The sequence below is a fragment of the Arxiozyma heterogenica genome (genome assembly GCF_036370985.1).
Source record: "Arxiozyma heterogenica strain weizmannii chromosome Unknown scaffold_21, whole genome shotgun sequence".
Classification (NCBI taxonomy): domain Eukaryota; kingdom Fungi; phylum Ascomycota; class Saccharomycetes; order Saccharomycetales; family Saccharomycetaceae; genus Arxiozyma; species Arxiozyma heterogenica.
The window spans coordinates 203,610-226,478 of record NW_027042674.1 but is presented as its reverse complement, the minus strand read 5'-3'; the positions used below and the strand labels follow the sequence as shown (position 1 = coordinate 226,478).

General features: G+C 29.4%; 8 protein-coding genes and 1 non-coding gene across 9 annotated transcripts; 8 read left to right on the top strand and 1 right to left on the bottom strand.

The window, feature by feature from the left end:
- Nucleotides 1-16: 16 nt before the first annotated feature.
- On the bottom strand, nucleotides 17-1,210 carry PWA37_002571 (uncharacterized protein; the record flags this gene model as incomplete). The annotated part of the gene is made up of 1 exon (XM_064859130.1): nucleotides 17-1,210. The coding sequence occupies one exon, from the start codon at nucleotides 1,208-1,210 to the stop codon at nucleotides 17-19; it is 1,194 nt and encodes a 397-aa protein (XP_064713939.1).
- A 1,192-nt stretch (nucleotides 1,211-2,402) lies between these two features.
- PWA37_002570 lies at nucleotides 2,403-2,485 on the top strand. Its single transcript has one exon. It is a non-coding gene; the product is annotated as a tRNA-Leu (tRNA).
- Nucleotides 2,486-9,093: 6,608 nt separating this feature from the next.
- NRG2 (Nrg2p) lies at nucleotides 9,094-9,921 on the top strand (the record flags this gene model as incomplete). Its single annotated transcript, XM_064859129.1, has 1 exon — nucleotides 9,094-9,921. One exon carries the CDS (start codon nucleotides 9,094-9,096, stop codon nucleotides 9,919-9,921), a length of 828 nt encoding a protein of 275 aa, XP_064713938.1.
- A 422-nt stretch (nucleotides 9,922-10,343) lies between these two features.
- On the top strand, nucleotides 10,344-11,447 carry ECM2 (Pre-mRNA-splicing factor ECM2; the record flags this gene model as incomplete). Its single annotated transcript, XM_064859128.1, has 1 exon — nucleotides 10,344-11,447. The coding sequence occupies one exon, from the start codon at nucleotides 10,344-10,346 to the stop codon at nucleotides 11,445-11,447; it is 1,104 nt and encodes a 367-aa protein (XP_064713937.1).
- A 378-nt stretch (nucleotides 11,448-11,825) lies between these two features.
- PWA37_002567 (uncharacterized protein) lies at nucleotides 11,826-12,278 on the top strand (the record flags this gene model as incomplete). Its single annotated transcript, XM_064859127.1, has 1 exon — nucleotides 11,826-12,278. The coding sequence occupies one exon, from the start codon at nucleotides 11,826-11,828 to the stop codon at nucleotides 12,276-12,278; it is 453 nt and encodes a 150-aa protein (XP_064713936.1).
- A 401-nt stretch (nucleotides 12,279-12,679) lies between these two features.
- On the top strand, nucleotides 12,680-13,612 carry TRM7 (tRNA methyltransferase TRM7; the record flags this gene model as incomplete). The annotated part of the gene is made up of 1 exon (XM_064859126.1): nucleotides 12,680-13,612. The coding sequence occupies one exon, from the start codon at nucleotides 12,680-12,682 to the stop codon at nucleotides 13,610-13,612; it is 933 nt and encodes a 310-aa protein (XP_064713935.1).
- Nucleotides 13,613-15,280: 1,668 nt separating this feature from the next.
- On the top strand, nucleotides 15,281-17,491 carry ORC2 (origin recognition complex subunit 2; the record flags this gene model as incomplete). Its single annotated transcript, XM_064859125.1, has 1 exon — nucleotides 15,281-17,491. The coding sequence occupies one exon, from the start codon at nucleotides 15,281-15,283 to the stop codon at nucleotides 17,489-17,491; it is 2,211 nt and encodes a 736-aa protein (XP_064713934.1).
- Nucleotides 17,492-18,283: 792 nt separating this feature from the next.
- Nucleotides 18,284-21,706, top strand: AKL1 (serine/threonine protein kinase AKL1; the record flags this gene model as incomplete). Its single annotated transcript, XM_064859124.1, has 1 exon — nucleotides 18,284-21,706. The coding sequence occupies one exon, from the start codon at nucleotides 18,284-18,286 to the stop codon at nucleotides 21,704-21,706; it is 3,423 nt and encodes a 1,140-aa protein (XP_064713933.1).
- Nucleotides 21,707-22,557: 851 nt separating this feature from the next.
- Nucleotides 22,558-22,809, top strand: TSC3 (Tsc3p; the record flags this gene model as incomplete). Its single annotated transcript, XM_064859123.1, has 1 exon — nucleotides 22,558-22,809. The coding sequence occupies one exon, from the start codon at nucleotides 22,558-22,560 to the stop codon at nucleotides 22,807-22,809; it is 252 nt and encodes an 83-aa protein (XP_064713932.1).
- Nucleotides 22,810-22,869: the final 60 nt, after the last annotated feature.

Genomic DNA, 22,869 nt, shown 5'->3' with positions numbered 1-22,869 from the left:
CTTTTCTTTTATTGATCTAGTGTTCTGATTCATTGATTTCACCAGGCCTAAGTAACTTCTTCTCTTCCTTGTCTTCTTTCTTATTATAATTTATTCCTTTCAAGTAAGTATTGTTATTATTGATTTTTCTACAATTTTTGGCATAATGTAAACACGAATTACAGTTAATACATCTTCTTTTTTCAATACGGGTTAAATTTTTTGATTCACAGTATTCTATATTCATCAATCTAATTGAATCCCGAATTGCTTTTATATATTGTTCAACATTCAATTGCCTTAAGTCACCTTTTAATTTACCGGTTAAAAAATTGTTAATCATTTCTTGTTTTACGTTTTTTGTTAATGATTCTTCAATTTTTGTTTTTAAAAAGTTATCATTTATTCTATAGAAATCATCTTTTACATGGCTCCATTTCTCTAAGTTCACCATGTACATAAATTCCTTGGTAATCCTTTCTGGTTCAGTACAGAACTCATCAACAATCAGTTCTTTCCACATTCTGTCCTTAACTCTTCTAGGGAATTCTTCACCTAGTAGCTGTTTAATAAACAAAATAGCTTCAATACCTGATTTTTCATCCAAGTCAAAATTTTCCATATCATCAGTCATAGAATTAATAACAATGTTTCTAATTATTTCCTCTTCATTTTTATCTATTTCTATTTTACCTGTCAATTGTGTAACATCATCAAAGTTCCATGATTTTAGATATCTGGATAATGATCTGAACCAGATTGGAATTTCCTCAATTTTAGATAATTTCTTGTTAAATTTATAGTTATCATTTTCATAGTAATATTTAATAATATTGCCATCTAAATTTTTAAAAGTATAATAAAAACCATATTCATCTTTCTTTGATAAAAGTATGTAACCTTTATAATTATTTATTTCTTGATTCTTTGGAATAAGATCTATCTTTTGTTCAACATCTATATTTTTTTCTATGTGAACATTGTCCATGTCTTTTCCAATTTTTAAAATCTTTTGTAGGGCCTCAATCAATTCCCCTAACTCTTTAGTTTTCTTTGTCTTTTCACTTACAGTCAAATCTGTATTAGATATGACTTGTACAATTTCTTTTTTCAAGTCATTGATTTGATCATTGATGATTTTATCGTTCCCAGTATCGTTATCATCAACAACGGCGACGCTACCATGTTGGAATTTGGAGCCTTCTGCGTCCATGGTAATGATAGACATCATTAAGTTATAGATACTTGTTATGTTTTTGTATTAAATACCTGTACATATTTATTATATAGTGTATTCAGTATACATTCTTTTATTTACTTTAAGTTTTCTTTTAAAGTTTTTCATTTCTTTTCAAATCTTCGAAAGACATATTTGGTGACAATTAAAATGTTTTCCTGATATTATGTACATCCGTACACCACATAATATATAGAAAAACTAATTAAAAATAATTCTTATGAAAATGACAGTAATAAACTCTCATTTTCCAACAGCTACATATTTATAAATCAACCAAACATATAAATTTAGATACCAAGATACTGGTCCTTTATATATGAACTATGGGTTGATAGTTTCTTATTTGAGGTTCTGTAACGACTGTCACCGTAGATACATTTCTCCTTAATTAGCTATTTAATGTTTCATGAATGTTTCATTTTGTTACATAGTATTCAACAATCATGTGGGATTTATCAACAAACCCTAAGTCCTATAAATCCAAACTAGAACTTTTCTTGACAATCATCACAATATTTTTATAATCATAATATCAAGGTTGATCTACAACAGTGGATGTTGTAGTATGGTGTGGTGAAGTTCTTTGTGTATTCCAGGGAAGCGCAAATAATATTAATAGTAATTCAAATAATCGAGACAGTAATCAACTATAGTCGATAGTATAATTACTAAAACGGTCTTATATATTAAGCGGCTTATATCGAGCTAATGTACTTATTCGAAGTTACTTGACTTGTTACTTGCTTGTTCTATTTTGTTTATACATAATATATAAATTATTTACAAGAAACGATTATGGAAGATGATCTTTTATCTCCTGAAAACGTTGTCCTTTTATATGTTTTCTGGAGCTCGATCGATTATTCAGATTACTACATTAATGACTTGACTGATTCAAACCCTAAAATTTATTATATTAATTTAGGTGCACTACTGGATTAGAACTGCATCCCAATTCTCTAATCATGGTGATTAGTAATACACGTGGGACTTAATAAAACAATAGGTAAATTCTAGATTTGCCAAGATCTTATGTAATCCAATCTTTTTATTATGCAGCATCTAATGTTGTAGCACATGTATGGCTTATTAATACACTAATTGGTTCTAGATTCATTCAGGATCTTATGTAATCTTGATGGTTATAATTATTCTATTCCACAACAGTGGATGTAAATTTTAAGGAGGGTTGGCCGAGTGGTCTAAGGCGGCAGACTTAAGATCTGTTGGACGGTGTCCGCGCGAGTTCGAACCTCGCATCCTTCATTTTTTGTATTTTGCAGTAGTTGAGATGTTAATATCAGAGAAGCTCAGTTTGAGGGTATAATGTAATAAGTGAAAACCCAATTACGAGAGATATACTCTTCTAGACGCTAAAATAGATAGATATAGCTTGATTAGTTGTTTATGTATGACATATGAACCATTCTCTACACGAGAAGTAACTAGTATATACAGATAAACATAGTTATATAAACAAGAAAAACAAGAAAAACAAGAACGTTGTCGTCGACTAAGGAATTCTCAAGATTGTTTATAGTGATATCCAGTTTTTATATGTCATATAGAATGTACTATATAAACTATATTGTATAGGATGAGTAGTTAAGAGAAATATATAATATATAGATAGATATAGAATTTATAAATCTGAAAAACGAGAACATCGCTATTGACTGAAGAGTTTGTACTATGCATAACTGTGACATCCAAATGTTATATTTGAATACTATTTTTAATGTTGGATTCTTGTGATAAATTAGTGTCTTTTGCAGGATTTAATGTGTTTACAAGAATATTTATCAACATTTTCATAGGGTACATATATGCTGATATTTAAAGGACTTTGGCTCGGAGTTGTTTTTTCATAAAATATTTTCAACAAAATTGATGCATTGGTGTATGTTGATATAGATAGAGTGGTTATATAGACAACAACCTTCGTATTGAAAAGATTTATTATTGTCAGTTATACTAGTGGTGTATGTCTGTAATACTAAAAAAATCCTAGTAATTTCATTAAAAAATGGAGCTTGTGTGACGTTTTCAAAAATTTATAATTCTATAATTGCACTTATTTTCGACTTCTGATATAAGTTTGTAACCTCACAAACAGAAAGCAAGTATTTACTATTTTTATAATCATTTTCCAGGAAATTAGGAGGCTCATCAGTTTTTTTTTTATTAAAGTACAATTATAAAAAACTAAGGGTAGTACTTGATTAAATATATGTCAAAATGAAGTAATTTTTAGGTTAAGATATTGAATTAACAGATATTAAAAAAATATAGTTAAGAGAAGCGTAAACTAAGATAGCTGGTTTAGATAGGGTACTACCATTATATAATAAATTATTTTGTGATGTTAATGAAAAAGTAAGATTTTATTATTGCGTCATTCAATTGTTTCTTTATGTGTATGTTTGCTTTGTTTTGTATTGTAATCACATGCAATGAGGATTTATTTAATATAATCACAAGATAATACTGTGCTTTGAATTTATGGCTTTGCTGAACTAAAGACTATATATATATTTATCTATGAAATTATTAAAACTTTTTTAAAAGCAAAACTAAATTTAAGGTTAAATCTGGTAAATCTAAAAATGATGTTCTTAGAAGAAAATTCTTGTTCTAGGTAATAATGTATGTGTGATTGTAATAATATATTATGTATGGATATATGTAAATGGATAGTTGATTGAGGTTATATGTAATTTTTTTTAGGTAAATGATCCTTCAGCGTGAATATATTCACTGAATAAGCAGTTCGTTTTGTATAATGACAGATCTTGAATTTGTATCAATCAGGATGAAAAGGGAAAAACACATTAGGGTGTGTCTAAAGCCATAGTAGATCTGGAAAATCTCCTGAAGGAGAGATTCTCCATCTCAATGATGAAAAAAGAGAAAAAATTTTCGAATGAACTTTTCAAAATTAAAACAATAGATAAGATGCGTATGGGTATAATCTACAAGTATAAGAACATAATATGAAAAAATTGTTGGCTTTATAAATATTCATACCTGTCATTTCTTTTTTGTAGATTGAATAAAAATTTCACTCTGTTTTGTTTATATTTATTGATAAATGAAATATAAATATACTACACTTTAGTATAGATTTATTTATTTATTCTTGAACACTCGATTTTAGCAAGTATAACAGCGGAAAAGTATAAACATCATATTTTATAACATATTTATAGCAGGCTATTAATTGTACTATAACATTATTTTATATGGTTTAATTGCATTTTTTTTACATAAGTGATAAACAAGATGAAATATACAGTGTGGTTCATTTTAAATTCAATTTTTTGGTAATTTAAACATTTATAACTTTTTTAATTAATTAGAAATTTAATTTAAATTAGTGAATGTGTGTTTAGTCATAGTTTAACAATAATTAACACCTTAAGTTACATATTTAGTGATTTACATAACTTTTTGTAAATAATTGTTTACTTAACGAGTATACTTGTCGCATTTTGAATTTATGTTTTAGATTAAGTTTGGGCAATTTCAGTTTTGGTTAGAAAAAAGAGAAGGCTAGATAAAGAAATTCGAATTAAAAACACGAAATCTAACTTTACATTTAAATCAGGAACGTTTTTTAAATAATTATTCAACTTGACAGATATTAAACATGATTTTAAAATATTTTATTTACTAAAAGTGAATATTCTAGAAATAGATAGGTGTACCAATTAGATTTTAGCAAATATAAATTGATATCAGAATGTGGAAAATGCATTGTTTGTTTATCAGTAAATGCAAGCAAGCCATATCGATAAATTGGTTCCATTCATAGACGAGATGTGCCAGATATGAAAATATATAAAACCAACATTTTTTTCATATCATGTTTCTTCCCTTATTTATCTTTTTTACATCATCATCTATATACTATATATAAATAAAAAAACTTAAGAACTTAATAATAATTTTGTACACGATGTATATAGATATAACATTGAGAACGTATACTAGTTATCCAATTTTTACAGGCGCAAATTCTCAACAATATCGATAATTTAAAGGTAAAAAATGAAAATTTCTAAGATTGGAACTTAGTGTTTGAATAATTAAGAATAAAAATTATTTTGAGATGACAATTTTTAATTTTAATAAGTTAGTTAAACACTAAGGAACGATGTTTGGATTTATATTAAAATATATCAAATAACTTTCATTTTCTTTTTGTATTCTTACACATAACATAATACACATAATACCATTACAACTTTTACTCTTTTATGATTTAGACAAAATCTGTCTTCTTACCTTTTGTTTTCCTTATCCTAACCATATAATTTCAACTACTGAACAAATAATGTCTTCTCCTTGATTTCTTAATTACCATTTCTTTTATTGTTTTTATTTGTGTTATAATTGATAACACAGCTTAGTTCAAATTCAAGTACCATTTGATAATTTTTATACTATCTCATGTACATTTCAACCTTCCAAAGTATTTCCTGTTATATAAACATGAAGCATATGCTACTAATTTGATAACACTTTAGATTTCTTTTGTAATAAATTACTGCTCTTTTTTTTTTTTCCCAGGGAATATTAAATAATAACTTTTTTACTTATAAGATTTATAAGGAAATCATAAATATCATCTATTACATTAAGAAAGGTACTGTTCTTAAAAATTAACATATCCTAAATATCAACCAATTCAATGTTATCGGTCCATTGAAAGATTTGAAAGAAGTTACAGTAAATATTACTATTACCTAAAAAAAACACTCATTTATTTCTATATTAATACAAGTGTCTTGGTAAAATATTAAATAAGCCATACTCATACTTTATTCAACTTACTCTTATGCCTTTCTATATTAACATATTTCTGCCCAACTTAATCCTGAAATATTTTTAAGTTATCAAAATTTCTCACTATTATTAATCGCCATATATTTCAACTAAATACTTCTCGACTCTTTGCTTTACAAACAAAATTTTTAGTAGGGATATTTTATTAATAATGAATACTTTACTTTTTAATGTGGACCTAGTCTATTCTTTGTAAGGAACTTAACTAGAAATCCAGTAGATACGCAATTCCGAGGGTAACACCTGAGTGTCTGGGTGGAGGATTGGTACAGCCATGTGCGCAGTGGCTTGTATAAGGTATTGAATCTGATTGGAGGATTTCCAGGGAGCGACAATTATATCAGATCTTGTTAAGAGGCCTTTGATTATTGAGAGATAGGCTAGGGGTAATCATCTTATTTAAATACATCTTAGTAATGATACTAAGAAGTAACTCTTAATATCATACAAGAAAAAGAAAACAACAAGAAGAAGTAATAATACAACATCAGGGTTATTAAATAGTAATATATAAAGCTTATGTAAGGGTATTTATACTTATACTAATTGATATGATTCATCCAATTACATAAAACAACTCTTACATTCTTGTTCTTGGAATCTCTATAAATGACTTCCCCATTTATCAAAACGAAAACGTTGTCTTTTTTATTGTAAAACGACAAAGTTCACAAAATTATAGAGAAACCAGTGAAACTTCTCCAAAAAAGTGATGTTCTAAGCCATGATCTCTCAAACCTCAGTCCGATCTATAAAAACCCACTCACGTACACATATCAATCAAACCAACAATGAAATATATCACCCAAGTTGTCGTTAAAATAAAATAAAAAAAAATAGTTTTTATTTTTAACCTCGTAAATCAAAATAACCTCTAATTAATTCTCCGACCAATATGAAAACTGAAATTTTTGAATCAAAAATGTCACATGTATTATGCCATTTAAGAATTTAACCAAAGATGACTTCGAATATTACCAATGCTTCTAACAAGACACTTTCAATCTTTCTTTTAAGTAAAAAAAGAAAAGACGGCAAAAATGAAAAAAAAAAGAAAAGAAAAAGAGAACACGTGTGATGTTCAGTCGTACAAAGAGAAAATATTTATGGTGAATTCCTCTCGTAAAAATAACAAGCTTTAGTTATTGTATTTTTATTAAAAAGTTGCTAAACAACAATAAGTTTACAACAATAACACAATACTTCCCCATGTAAAATAAACTCAACAATTGATTTTACAATGATCCCTGGCATTGAACAATTTCATTTTCGTGAACACACAACTTTTTCTCAATATAATTTGGACAAGCAATTTTTTAATTATAAAACTTTCTGTATTTTGCAATATTACTTACTCTTGTTAGTGAGGGGGTTTAATTGTTTGCATTATAAATTTTTTTTAAAAAAAAATTAGGGTTATAGGTAATACACCGATTAAAAATAAGGCATAAAGTGCTTATTTTACTAAATAAACTGATTTATTTACGGTTTTTTAATACTTTCTGTATGGTATTATCTCTACCAATGAGTAAAAAGTAAGCCCATCGTTAAGGCATATCGTATGCTCTTCTGAATGTACTTAACTTGTGAGAAATAACTTGATCTGCTTAAGGTTTCTTATTCTTGTGTGTATAACCATATATTGTAACATATTCCATACCATGTTACTGTATTTTAACATGTTTTCTGAATAAAGTTAGAGTGTTCTGAAAGTTTTTAAGACTGATGATTTTTCGTATAAAACAAAAAATCATATACGTCTCTTTGCTATTATTATTATTATTATTATTATTTTTTTTTTTTTTTTTTTTTTTTTTTTTTGAAAGTTCGACATAAACGTTTGTGCATTTTCAAATTAATTTGTCGTTTAGAATCAAATAATAATGATGGAAACAAGCGAAAGATTTATACGAATTGACACAAAAATAGGAAAAAATAGAAAAACCTAGATAATTTCTTTGAAGAACCACAAATCAAGACCTAATTTTGTTTTTGACATTTAATTGAAAATAAACTGCATAGTGGTGCGAACCCTTATATGAACGCACAGAAGTTTCCTTTTTTGACCTTTTTTAACCAAAAAATAGAGAAAACCTAAAATATGTAAACTGTTTCATTTCCATGAGAGATAAAATTTTTATGAAACACCTAAATCATAAGTTACATGTTTTTATAAACAATAATTTGAACTTCACACATTGAGGTAAAACCCTACATAAACCTCGTATACACCTTGAACCGAATTACAAATTAGGGACTAATTCCTGTTTAATTCTAATCAAAATCGACGTCATAGCATTAAATAACCTAAACACGTTTTATTTGTATCTCCTTGATTCGAAACAAATCAAGTTACAAAGGAAAAAAACAAGAAAAGAATGAGTGGTTATTTTTAAATTTGCCTGAATGAAATATTAATTTAAGCAAAAATGGAGTGTCTTCTTATTGTTATTTCTTATTTAACGAGACGCATTAAGATGACTATCCACACTGCAATCTGTAACTTAGGATATTGTTAGTTTTTGTTTTTTCTTCTCAACAACAATAATCCAAACGGCTTAATATTGGATTGATGAGTATGTTTCTTCTTTCACAATAATGAAATAGTAAAAACGTAAGAAATAGTTCGTTTGTAACAACAGTACGTCCTCAAGGATATTTTATAAAACAACAAGATGGATTCTTATAATTCATATTGATGTGGCACTTTGCTTGTAGAATTCATCAAAGTTAACTTTACGATCGTGTAATTCTTTATTAATAGTATACAGGGTTAATAGGAACTCTTATCTCTTACACTTCAAACCAATATATATAAATACAAACACATGTATATCTATACATACATACATATACTATAATCAGCTACACACATAGGAAGGGTAAAATACTAAAATATTTCAATCTCTATAAATATCCATTCTGTTTACTGCAAATTTACTTTACATATACCCTTGAATCAATCAAATAAGGGCTAAATACTATTTTTGTGTTACTAATTATTTACCATACTGATAAAAAAAACAATGTCTTCCCAATTACTTATAAATATTCCAACTCCTTTCACAAAATTTAACACACTTCTACCTTTATGCCCTAATAACACGCACAGAATAGAAAGAGATTTAATATCAAAATTAGATAGAGATTTGTTCTCTAATACAAGGAGGACTGATTTTAACATTGCTGCTACCACCTCTACGATCACTTTCACTAATACGACACAGTTACCAACTTCTCACCCTCAATATATAAAACCAACTACAAATAATGTTATTACTGATCCAGGTTGTACACAATCGTATTTACCATCGCCTCCAAGATCTCCAAAAATTTTTTCAATGTCGTCCACAACAATCAGATCTAACACACTAACCCCACCACCAGAACCTTGTGAAATGAAATCACCAGAGGTAATCACTATAGCAAGCAAAATTCCTCTTTTCAGAAGACGCAAGATAAATTACATAAATAAAGAAGTAGTAACTGCTGAAAATGGTCCAGTGATCTTGAAACTTTGTAATATAAATTATCCTACTACTCCTTTGAATTCTTCATCACATCAACGGATACAGTCAGCTACTACAGTGTCATCTACAACAGCACCAACACAAAAAAACATGCCTTTGGCTGTGCCCATTCCATCAACAAGACAAAGGAAATTCCGTTGTAAAACATGCTCAATGGCGTTCACTACATCTGGTCATCTATCAAGACACAATAGAATTCATACAGGGGAAAGAAACTATACCTGTCCATACGAAGGTTGTAATCAGAGGTTTTCCAGACATGATAATTGTCTACAACATTATAGAACTCATTTGAAAAAACAACAAAGAAGAAGAAGAAAATGAACTTTTTTCTTTCTTTCTTTCTTTCTTTTTAACTATTCATATAATCATTTTCTACCGCATGACCTATTTATAGAACCATTTTTAGGCTGATCTTATACAAGATATTTATATAACGTGTAATGATAATCTTCTATTTATTCTTAAAGTGTTTTTTATGTATTCTGCAGATAATTTCGAAAAGATCTTAAGGCAATGTTCAATTTTCATTTTCATTTTCATTTTTGTATTAAAGTTGCGTTTGAATTTTCTGGCTTCCCGAACAATTTTTAGAAAGATTTTTGAAAGATTAGAAGAGGCACAATAAATGAAGATACTCTAATCGTTCTTTAGCGTACAAGTTGGCAAAAACTCGAATAAACCTTAATCTTTTTCTCTGCAAGAAAGTCAATCCATAAAAATAGACAAAAAAGTCCATTAACACTATGTCAGCTAGTCCTATTATATGTGACGAATGTCTCGGACCAGAGGAAGACATTAGAATGATTAAAGTCCCAGACGGTGCAGAGTGTAGGTTATGTAATTTAGCATTTGACCTATTCCATTTCAAAAGAGATAAAAGATCAAATACAATAATCAAAACTATTATATGTTCCACATGTGCCAAACAAAGAAATGTTTGTCAATGTTGCATGCTAGACATGTTGTGGCATATTTCTATTGAAGAACGAGATCAGTTGTTATCTTTAATTAAGGGCTATAACATCACCACCAAAGAAGCAACAAATGAGATGATGAAACGGTTTCTTGCATTGAAAAAGGGTAATAAGAAAATTGGTAGTGCTGCGATGATGACCAACGATAAAACACAGTTGGATATTTTAATGCAAGAAATGAAGGAGTCTTTGCAAAGAGAAATGTCTAAATTGACAACTAATAAATCAAAGGCTTCCTTGCAACAATTATCAAAGATTGATTTGAATAAATTTGCAAATGTCAATATCCAACATTTATTAGAAAGATTACCTTTAAACGAATCCCTTGAAGAAAGCAAAATTCAGACAACAAGATTCTTCATCTATAATATATACCCATCTTTAGCTGAGTGGAAGATAGCTGATAGAATATCGCAACTATTAAATAACTCTAAATGGAAAGATGACCATCCACTATCTATGATAATAAATCATAAGGCCACTTGTGGTTCAATAAATTTTAAAAGCCTAGAACTAGCACAAAAATTTGTTAATGTATTAGTTTCAAATGGTGATATTATATCAGGAACTGATAAATCTGGGAATATAGTACAAAGAGGTATACTGAAAGTTGACTATTTCAACCTATATGTTGTGCCATGGGTAAAAGACAATTTTACACAGAATACATTTGGAAACAATACGAAAGAATATATAAAACTGAGTATAATTCTACGAAATACGGTGACATCAGATTTAAAATTACTTGAACAGTCTCATAGGAAGAGGAAGAATAATTCCAATGAACTGACTGATGATATAGAAGGAAAAAAGAATAAAAAAAAGAAAAAGAGGAAAGAAACTAGAAGAGTAACAACATCCTTTGCATTATAGCTGAACTCTTCTTAGTCAAAAAGGATTGTGTTTTGAAACATATTCTAGGTCACGTGGCATTCTTTTATTTTATTTTATTTTATTTTTTTTTTTTGATAGAGACACATAAAAGAATGAAACTATAAATGATAACGTAGAGGGAGGCAACAACTAGACGAAATAGAATATTTTTTAGGATAAATGCAAAGAATAGAGAACTAAAAGGGAAGGTGTGGGTTTATCGCACTCAAATAAGTTATCTTAGTCATGTCAACATATGATGGTATATATTGGTTAAAAATGGCTGGAAATAGCCGTACAATTGTTTTTCTTTTTACAACCTATTACTAACACAACATTTATACAGATGAACACGATACCAATGTCGGCAGTAATAATATGGAGTCTACTGACAGAAGAAATATGAGAACACAATTCCAAGCATTGTTTGATACTCTTAGAGACCCCCAATCTAACAGTTATTTATTGGAGTTGTTTGCATCCATGATTGTGTCGCCAGAGTTGCAAGAAGAATGGTTAAATGGTGGAGATTCCAACAAGGTCAAAGGGTGTTCGCAAGAGTTTATTGATTCATTACCAAGAGTACCTCGAAGCGAAATCCCATTGAAGGAGTCGTGTCCTATATGCTATGAGAAATTTGGTGATGATGAATACCCGTTAGTGGCGGAATTACCACATTGCCATCACTATTTTGATGTACAATGCATTTCTTTATGGTTATCCAAACATGCTACATGTCCGTTATGTCGAGATGTCGTCAATCAAAAGACATTCGACAACATTGATTTATCTAAAGCTGAACTAGAAGAAGATTGGGGCATGTATAGTTGATCCATCTTTCTCATGTCCTATTCATGCTTATTAAAATAGTAAGTATCCTCAAATGATAATATATACACGTGTGTATTTGATATATGCGTCTATATCTGGTAGGTACTGAATAATGAGAGTGGTTTTTCATTGATTTTATATTACGAAGTTTTTTCTTCTATTTTTTTTTTGTTTGGAAAAAAAAAGAAAGAACAAAGAAAAAATAAAGAAATAATAACGATAGTGCATCACACTCAGAGGACTTCTCGATCTTGTTTTTATTTAAAGAATGTTGATAACTTAACTACATTTTTACACAACTTCTCACTGATACAGCTGAAGGAAGTTCTACAATCTCTCAGACATCTTTATAAATATTTAACAAGTGTAATATTTTACTACACTTATTTATTTTTAACATAATGGGGAAAAGTAGTAAAGACAAAAGAGATTTATATTATAGAAAAGCTAAAGAATTAGGTTATAGAGCCAGATCTGCATTTAAATTATTACAACTGAATGAGGAATTTCATTTTTTGGATAATTTAGAAAGGGTTGTGGATTTATGTGCTGCTCCTGGTTCATGGTCCCAGGTTTTATCTCGGGTGATGTTTGAAGAAAATAATAACAATAACCCGAATAAAAAAATCATTGCTGTGGACCTACAACCAATGTCACCCATTAAAAACGTGACTACTTTACAAGCAGATATCACTCATCCAAAAACCTTAACACGTATACTAGAATTATTTGGCAACGAAAAGGCAGATTTTGTTTGTTCAGATGGTGCCCCAGATGTCACTGGTCTCCATGATTTGGATGAGTATGTACAACAACAATTAATCATGAGTGCATTGCAGTTAACCACCTGTATATTAAAACCACAAGGTACTTTCGTGGCTAAGATTTTTCGCGGCAGAGATATCGATATGTTATACTCTCAATTAGGATATTTATTTGACCGTGTAATATGTGCAAAACCAAGATCTTCGAGAGGTACTTCTTTAGAAGCATTTATTGTATGCCTAGGATACAATCCGCCTGCCAATTGGGAACCAAAACTGGACATGAATCAATCTATTGAAGAGTTCTTCCAAAATTGTTTCAGAAGTGTATCCAAATTGACTATAGAGGATAAGTTAATAGAGTGGCACGAGGAAGACCGTACAGTAGCACCATTTATGTTATGTGGGGGTCTAGACAGCATTGACTCCGATGCTACATATCATGATGAGCCTGGCGATAACTCAAAGGAGCCTCGTCAGTCATTAGACCCTGTACAACTTCCAACAAATCCACCATATAAGAAAGCTTTAGAGTTAAAAAGAAGTGGGAAGTTAACAAGAGCAGTATAATATCATCACATACATATATACATATATAAATCTACATACAATTGTCAAAAAAAAAAAAAATTCAGTCATATTAGTCAAGGCATTAAACATGAATATGTGGGATACTGCATATGAGGGTTGTACTGCAAAATTAGTTCCTCAAAATGAACCCAAAGAAATGTTACTTAATAATTTTGCATACTAACAAAAAAACGACCAATTTGACATCACTTTAGGAAAGCAAAAAAAAAAACATTAAAATAGCACAAATAATCGATGGTTAATATTTTAAATTGTATATTCACCTATATTTTAAGTAATAGTCCTTAAGAAGCAATTATTTTTACCAAACAAACGTTAAATCATAAATTTTAAAATACATCATTTTGGATTTCTGTGCGAAGTTCTATGTAAGATCTTTACCCTTTTTGGCAAAACAAAGCGGAGTTTAAAACAAATAAAACTTTTCTTTTCCAAAAAGCATATACGAAAATAAAAAAAAAGGATAAGGATATACAATTTAAAATAATTATGAAACATGATCAACATATACAAAGAGTTAACTTTAAAGAAATAAAATCTTTACAACTTAACGTAGATATATTCAACATATAATATATAATATGGCTTTTACTTCATATATCTTATCATGAATAAAAATTGGAAGAAAAGAATATAATTAACCTGACAAGGCTCAAATCCATTCAATACAAGATTTAGTTACGTCATGTAGGAATAGAGTATATCTCAATTAGAACCAAACTTAAGTAAGAAACATAAAAAATTCAATAGTTTATCTTTTCCGGTGCAAACAAGAAGTTTGCAAACAATCGCAAAGATAAAAAGAGAAGTCTTAAAGATTATCATATTGGCTGGGTATATGAAAAACAAGGCTGTTCTATGTCTACTTTACTTGTTCCTGAAGATAATTCGATGCATGCTAGACTTCAGTATTTTTTTTCAATAAATGACATATTATTCAATAGCAATAAAATTATAGATAATTATCCCATTAGCAAGAATTATGATAAGAAAAAGAAATGCCTTTCGCCAAGTTTTAAATGGGATAAAGTGTTGTATGATAGAAGAGAAGGTGGTGAAATATTTTAAACATGCTTGAATGAAATTGAATACAAATACTGAATAATACCATTAACTGTAAATATATTGGTTAATTTTAGGTCGTTTTATTTATTTATTTATTTATTCAAATCTACATATATGATATTGTTATTAAAATTAAAAAGTCATTGTTTATTTGTTTATTTTCTGATTTTTCGGTTTTTTGTCCTTTGAAAAAAAAAAAAAAACGAAAATAAAAAGGAAAAACATCGTGAAAAATTCTCCACTTTCCTTTTATGGAAATACGGAAGAAACTCCATAATTAAGAGAAGAAAAGAAAAAAAAAATAATATCGCCCTTTTTTTTTGATAACATTTTTTTTTTTTTCAAACTTGAAATTTTTTTTTTAATATTTTGTGTTTATTTTATTCACTCTCAAAATAACTATAATCTCAAAGAAAAGTACAAACTACATTAAAAAAAAAAATCATTACTCATCAATTATCTTAATATTTCAAGTGTAATTATAACTTCTAAAAAAAGAAAATCATCAAGATTGATTTGCTATTAATTTTTATATACTTCACACTTTCCTATTTGCTCTCGTATTGAGATCAAAAAGTTACGATGGTTTCCGATAAAAAAGAAACATTCAATGATGATGATATCATCGCACATATAGATATATTGTCTTCTCTATCCAAGAGTCGGAGCATTTCCCCGGGTAAGTACCGTTCATTAAACACCCGCAACAGTAGACATTCTTCACCTTCGAAAAAAAATTCTCTAGAAAGAGTGGAACTATCTACTATAACCACGCCCCCAAGATCTTTACTCTCTGTTCTAAAGTCTGCGTCTCAAGAGGCAGATAGTCCCACAAATGAACAACGTCCAGTTACTAAGAAGTACAAGAAATCTGCAACGACTAAGAAAGCGAAGAATCCGAAAAAAACCACATCAAACAGTAAATCAACAGTTGCCGATACCCCGAAAACAAAAAGGGGACCGGGAAGACCTAGAAAGAATACGAAACCACCTGAAGTGAAATCAAAAGTGAAAGAAAAATTAAAAGTAAAAGAAAAGTCAAACAACAAAAAAAAAGAATCTTTAAAACTAACCGAGAAAAAGACTAAAGAGAGTAAAATTATTAAACTGGAATTGTCAACAGATAACATTTTACCACTAACATCTCATAGAAGAATTGTAACTAGATCAACGAGAAGGTTAGAGCTCGATAATAGTAGTGAAGATGAATCATCATCATCATCATCATCATCATCAGAACAGGAATTTATACCTGAAGTAGAAGTAGAAGAAGATTCGAACAAGAAAAGTATAATTAAGCCAAAAAAGACTAATGAAAAGAAATCGAAAATCGATAATAATGTGGAGAAACCAAAACTTAAAAGAGGTCGTCCCAGAAAATATAAGATTGAACATAATACGATTGAACCAATGACTCCTAGGAAGAAACCTAAAATAAATGAATACACTGCTTCAAAAGATTTCAACTTTGTATCACCTTTGAAAAAAATGATCTTAGATAATTTACAACAATATAAAGATTACAATAGGACCTTTTCTCTAAAATTAAATAAAGATTTTGTTCCAGCTCCACTTCCACAGTCTGATTATAAACCAAGACAACTGGTTACCAAAGCCAATGATTTTTTGGATACATTTGAAGGTTATTTGGATCAAAAAAAACCTAGTAGAGCAAAAGGAAAATCCACTAATTCCTTGGCCATGGCCCCTGAGGTTACAAGAGAAGAATTTGGATTAATATCAAATCTATTCAATAAAATGTTTTTAAAAAACAAAAGAGAGAAATTATATGAACTACACCTCAAAATGTTTTCACAATATTGGTTTGAAATTACTCAAGGTTTTACTTTACTGTTTTACGGTGTTGGCTCAAAACGTGAATTTTTAGAAAAGTTTGCTATTGAATACTTGTCTCCCAAGCTGAAACAGATACAATTGTTCATGAGAAGTGATAAAACTCTTAATAACAAAGATAGTGAACAAACAGGCATTCCTTGTATAGTGATTAATGGATACAATCCTACTTGTAGTTACAGAGATATATTTAAAGATATCACCGATATTTTGTTCCCAGAAGCATTAGCAAGAAATGAAACCAAATATTGGGGGAATCATGTTACCTTACAAGTAAGTAAAATGATTGAATTCTATAAAACACAACCTAGTGATATTAAGTTGATTCTTGTAATCCATAACATCGATGGTCCTAGTGTTAGAAAAGACCCCTTTCAAACCATGTTGAGCTCTTTGGCTACAATTAAACAAATTGCCATTGTTGCCTCCGCAGACCATATCTATGCACCAATCCTATGGGATGATAAAAAAGCACAGAATTACAATTTTATCTTCCACAATGTATCCAACTATGAACCATATTCTATTGAATCCTCCTTCTATGATGTAATGAAAATAGGTAAGAGTGAAACATCAGCTGGTGCAGAAGGTGCCAAATATGTTTTAGAATCCCTAACAATTAATTCCAAAAAATTATTTAAATTACTTGTTGAGACTCAACTTTCCAAGTTAGAATCAGAGTATAGTGGAGATAAAATACGGTCCACAAAACGTTCTTCACCAAATTCAGGTCTTGAATTCCAACATCTTGCACAACTCTGTGCTCAAGAATTTATTGCATCCAATGATATTTCTTTGAGGTCTATGTTGAGAGAATTTGTTGAACATAACATGATAAATATATCCAAAAACAATGCTGGTATAGAATATGTATGGGTTCCTTACAAATATTCAGAATTACAGAAATTGAAAACTACTATTCTTTCTAACATAAAATAGGAAAAGACAAAAAGTCTTTTACCATTATCTCTCATACCATTTTCTTTCGAATTTATCACAAAACAAATATAAATATAAGTATATATATATATATTAAACAAACACGCATGCACATATATGCATTTGTATACATACACATATGTAATTATATATTTAACCAATTGTAACCAATAATGATATCCATTAGTTGACCATCTTTACAAATAATGATTTGCAAAAGCCATGCTCATATTCTATTACCAATAAAACTATACCCTATTTGCCATTACCTGTATATACAAATTGTCATAGATTGTTTTTTACTAATGGAAATTAGTAATCTGAAAACCCGAAAGGAGGCAAATGATTCTTCCGTTGATTTTTTCAACGGAAACAGTTAGATCTAAAAATAAAACATTAGAAATAATAATAATTCGGCAAGCAAATCGTTTAAAGGGGTGTTTATCATATATTGAGTTCATCATAACAATTACTGATCTGTACTGCCTAAGCACTAGAGATCAATCGGGTTTTGAATTTATAATATTATAAATAATTATTACCGCTTCTCTTTTATTTTTTTTTTTTTTCACTTAGGCTTCCTTTATTACTTATTTATAGTTCGGCAGTTTATGCTACTTATATATTCCAAAGTATACCTGAGTCATACTTCTATTAAAGCAGAACAATTGTACAATATTATAAAAACGACCCTGCTTGGGTAATTACTTTCTTTCCAATTACAAATAGTATAAGATAATTAAGAAGGAAAAAGTTAGAAGCAGAAAAATAACTAAAAAAATTATCAGTAACATGGCATCATTGAATGATAACACAAAGCCTGCTACTTTTAATAATCCCATTTCTAAAAATAGTTCAAATATAAATATGGAAAAATATTCAACAGGACTACAAGTCGTTGTTGGCTATCATAAAGTTGAAATTGTAAAATATCTTGCAGAAGGTGGATTTGCTCAAATATATGTAGTGAAGTTTGTTGAATTGCTAAATGAGTTCAATACTAATACACACAATCCACATTTGAAACCGGGTGACTTAGCATGTTTGAAAAGAGTTATAGTAAAAGATGAAAGAGGATTACAAGAAATGAGAAATGAGGTGGAAGTTATGAAATTATTAAGCAATAAACCTAATATAGTTCAATACTATGATTCTAATGCTGCTAGAAATCATCGTAGCGTTGGTGGATTCGAAGTCCTGTTATTAATGGAGTTGTGTCCTAATGAATCCCTATTAACTTACCTTAATCAACGGTTAGCAACTAAATTAACTGAACAGGAAATTTTAAAAATAATGTACGACATATCTATTGGGATTTCCCAATTGCATTATCTGGAACCAGCCTTAATACACCGTGATATTAAAATAGAAAATGTTTTGGTAGACTCAGAAAATAATTTTAAATTATGTGATTTTGGGTCTACTACTAAATGTTCACCAGTGGCAACTACATACCAAGATATAGCGATATTAGGTCAAGACATATATCAACACACTACTCCACAGTATAGATCCCCAGAAATGATTGATCTGTTTAGGTACTTACCCATAAATGAAAAATCTGATATTTGGGCCTTAGGAGTATTTCTTTATAAACTATTATTTTACACCACTCCATTTGAACATACAGGTCAATTTGCTATCTTGCATGCCAAATACGATATTCCGAAGTGCAAATATTCACCGCAATTGATAAATTTAATAGTGATTATGCTATGTGAAAATCCCTATATGAGACCTAACATATACCAAGTTGTCTATGGTATCTGTTCTATTCTAAACGTCGATGTACCTATTCCAGATAAATATGGGATTGGCCCATATGACTTTGATAATTTTGTACGCTATCAAAAAAAATCACAAATGTTACAACAACAACTATTTGCTCAGGCAACAAATATTAATGTTGATAACTCATTTGCTAATTCAAAAATTGTTAATGACCCGTTCCTCGACTATTTTGATGTAATGCCTAGAATACAAGAAGCAAAAAATAATTTGGAAGCGCCTACACAATTAAGCATGACCCAAGCCAAATCTATAACATCTGAGGAAAAACCTTCAAGAAACAACAACTTAACAGTTGATTCTAATAAAAGTACTACCGTAGGTGCAAGTACAACCACTACCTCAAATGAAGGACAGAATATGAGTGAAAATAAGATAAATATTCAAACTCATAATTCGAATAGCAACAATAACACATATCCAAATGAGACCTACAATTTTACTGCATCCTCACAAAATCCTTTTGGAGAGATAAAAATAAGCTCGACAACTAACAGCAACATTGATGTAGCCGCTATTCCAAAAATGCAAGCTAATGGTGCTTCACATCATTCTCCAGGAAAATATGCACATGCTATTAATATAGAAGATCCTTCTATTGAGAATACATTGCTTAAAGTTCAAGAAAAAAGAATAAATTACTCAAAACAACATAAATCTAATAATCCGTTCCCAAATATAGTCACAGAAAAGTATAATGCAGGGAGAATTCAAAGTAATGATGGCAAGGCCAATTCTGATAATCCTACAACTTCTGCTAATGCTTTTACTAAAGTAAATAATAATATATTTAATATACAACAAACAGCGCAAAGAGGAAACAACCAAATGGCACATAATGCCTCCATAAATTTTAGTCAACAACCATCTGTATCTTTGCTGCCAATAAATAACGTTGAAACCATTCAAACACCTGACTTCACAGATCAACCAGCGTCATTTTCTAAGCCTACAAATCAAGGAAATATACTTGATAATAAGGGAAGTAGCATAGGCACTCTCCCAACCAATATACCTACTATTACAAATAATAGTAATAACAATCATCATCATCATAATAATAACAATAACAATAACAATAATAATAACAATAATAATAACAATAACAATAATAATAATATTAACATTGACAGTCAATATAACCAAACAATTAAGAAACCACAAACAACAAAATCTACCAAAATGCCATTCCCACCACCGATTGTAACACAATATTCGCACAAATTAGAATCCCCTCAAACAACACCTTATACAAACCATCAATCATCATTTTTCATTGGCTCAAATATAAACGCTCCTACAAAATCTATTCAAGTCACTTCACCGTCTTTACCTCTAAATAGAGAAAACAATGTAAAAAGCTCATCAAACCCATTTCCATATACCCAAAATATAGTTACTAATCGCTCATCTCCGTGTATCAATGAGAACATTCAACCGACCAAAAGTAATATAGGCTCTATATTAATAGATACATCAAGTTCAGATAGTTCATTAAGTGAAACTCCAAGCAAATTGCAAACAAATACTGTTAGTCAAACAAAGGAAAATTTAATTGACATTTTACCAGTGGTAAAGGAGAGCTTTGGACTATCCATAAATGGTAAAGATGAAAAAAATCAGAGCCATAAAAATGTGACTTCCCACATTGATAATTCAAAGCCAAGCAATAAAAATTCAAGACCTTTACAATTTAGTCTTGATGAGATAAACCTATCTCAAGAGAGTAGTTTTATAAGTGGTGTATTAGACAATCCAATAAATATTGGCGCAACTGAAAGTGTTAATGAAGATAACAGTATAGCTTCTTCGGAGAGCATAAACTTAAATTTGGTAGATAGAGACAACAAACAAATGGATAACTCTAAAAAGGTGTCTGAAAAATTAAAAATCAATAATGATGGAGGTATACGGAGAGGAAAATCGATGAGAGTAAACAGTAGCAACTCGAATTTATTGAGGACAGATAGAGGAGAATTTTCCATTGATTCAAAAAAACATAGATATTCTTTAGACCTAGAGCTTCAAGAGATTAACCTTTCAACACAAAGTTTGAATTTGTCATTCAATGGTCCACTAAATAAAAACAAAAACAAAAACAACAATAGCCAGATAACAGTAAGTAGCAGCCCTCAAAGTACCAATAACAGCAGTTCAGTTATTGGGAGAACCCATCACCACACAAATCATTTTTCCAAGGCCCATCATCAACAATTATCCTCAGTTGCTACACACGACATTTTAAATAGAGAAAACCGTGCCAAAAATAGAAGTAAACTTACGAGTGTACGTCAATCTCTAGACATCGAAAGATTACATAGAGATTCACTTTTAGGTAATTCTACTGGAAGTAGCAGCAGCCTTTCTAATGGAGTCAACCCGAAAAGAAGATCATTTTTTTCACTATTTAAGAATGACAAGAATTGATATTATATTCAGCTAATTGACACGAATAATCTAGACACCGACATCAAGATACATTATGAATACATAAAGATAAAATAAAATGAATTAAGATACATTAGAATAAAACATTGGAAATAGAAACAAGAAGTAGTCTCGAGACATTTTTTGTATTTAAACTTTATAGAATCAGGTAACTTATACATATTTATTCATATCCTTACCTAATATACATATGCATATGCTCTATAAAAAGACAATTGCAATTTCAATTAAACAAGACCTTACATATCTACACTCAATAGATATACTTAATGCAAATCACTGTATTATATTTCACACTCTCTGTGTAGTATCACTGTCGTTTACAGAGAATCCTGGATTAATCATTTTTTGAGCAATATTAGAATGTTTTTCTTATCTCTTGTGTTTCTTTTTGTTTTTTATTTTTATTATTTCTTTTTTCTGTAAAATCTTTTTTAGAAACACACGAAGAAAGAATAAAAAAAAAAGCTGTTCTCAGCTTCTTGTTACTGTCAATCTTAATGAGTTGAAGAGTTATGTTTTATTTGGGGTAGATGATTTTCAGCGTTCTGTACTAGCTCTAGCCTACTTAATCGATATCTATATATCTATATTCTCACGTAAGTCGTGCTGCTAGATTAACACAAGAACAAAGGAATCAAATCGTTTAGACCTTCATTTTTGTCTATTGGTTCTCGAAAAAAGTAGGGTGTTATCTCATGGAATGTGATCAAAGATATAAAGTACTAGAATATACATATCATTCCCAAATATAATCAATTAATACAAAAATAAATAAATAATTTACTCTTTTTCTTTTTTCTTCTTCTTCTTTAAAAAAAATTTACTAAATGATGATTAAACCTGGTACTACTTCTATGGAATGGGTTCCAACCAACAAAGAACTAAAGATGAAATCAGGTAAAAAACCAAATATAATATTAGACAAGATAGATGGTGTGATTAGTAAGCTATATTGGATGTACTATGTCCATTTACCCTTCTATGTTATGACTTCTGATGATGCTTTCTACCTACATTTGTTCTTTCTTTCTATATTTAGTTTGAGTTTGTTTGGTGTTATTAAATACTGCTTCCTATAATAAATATCATTACTGTATTTCACGTTCAAACACCTACTAACACTTACCCATCAGTCCATA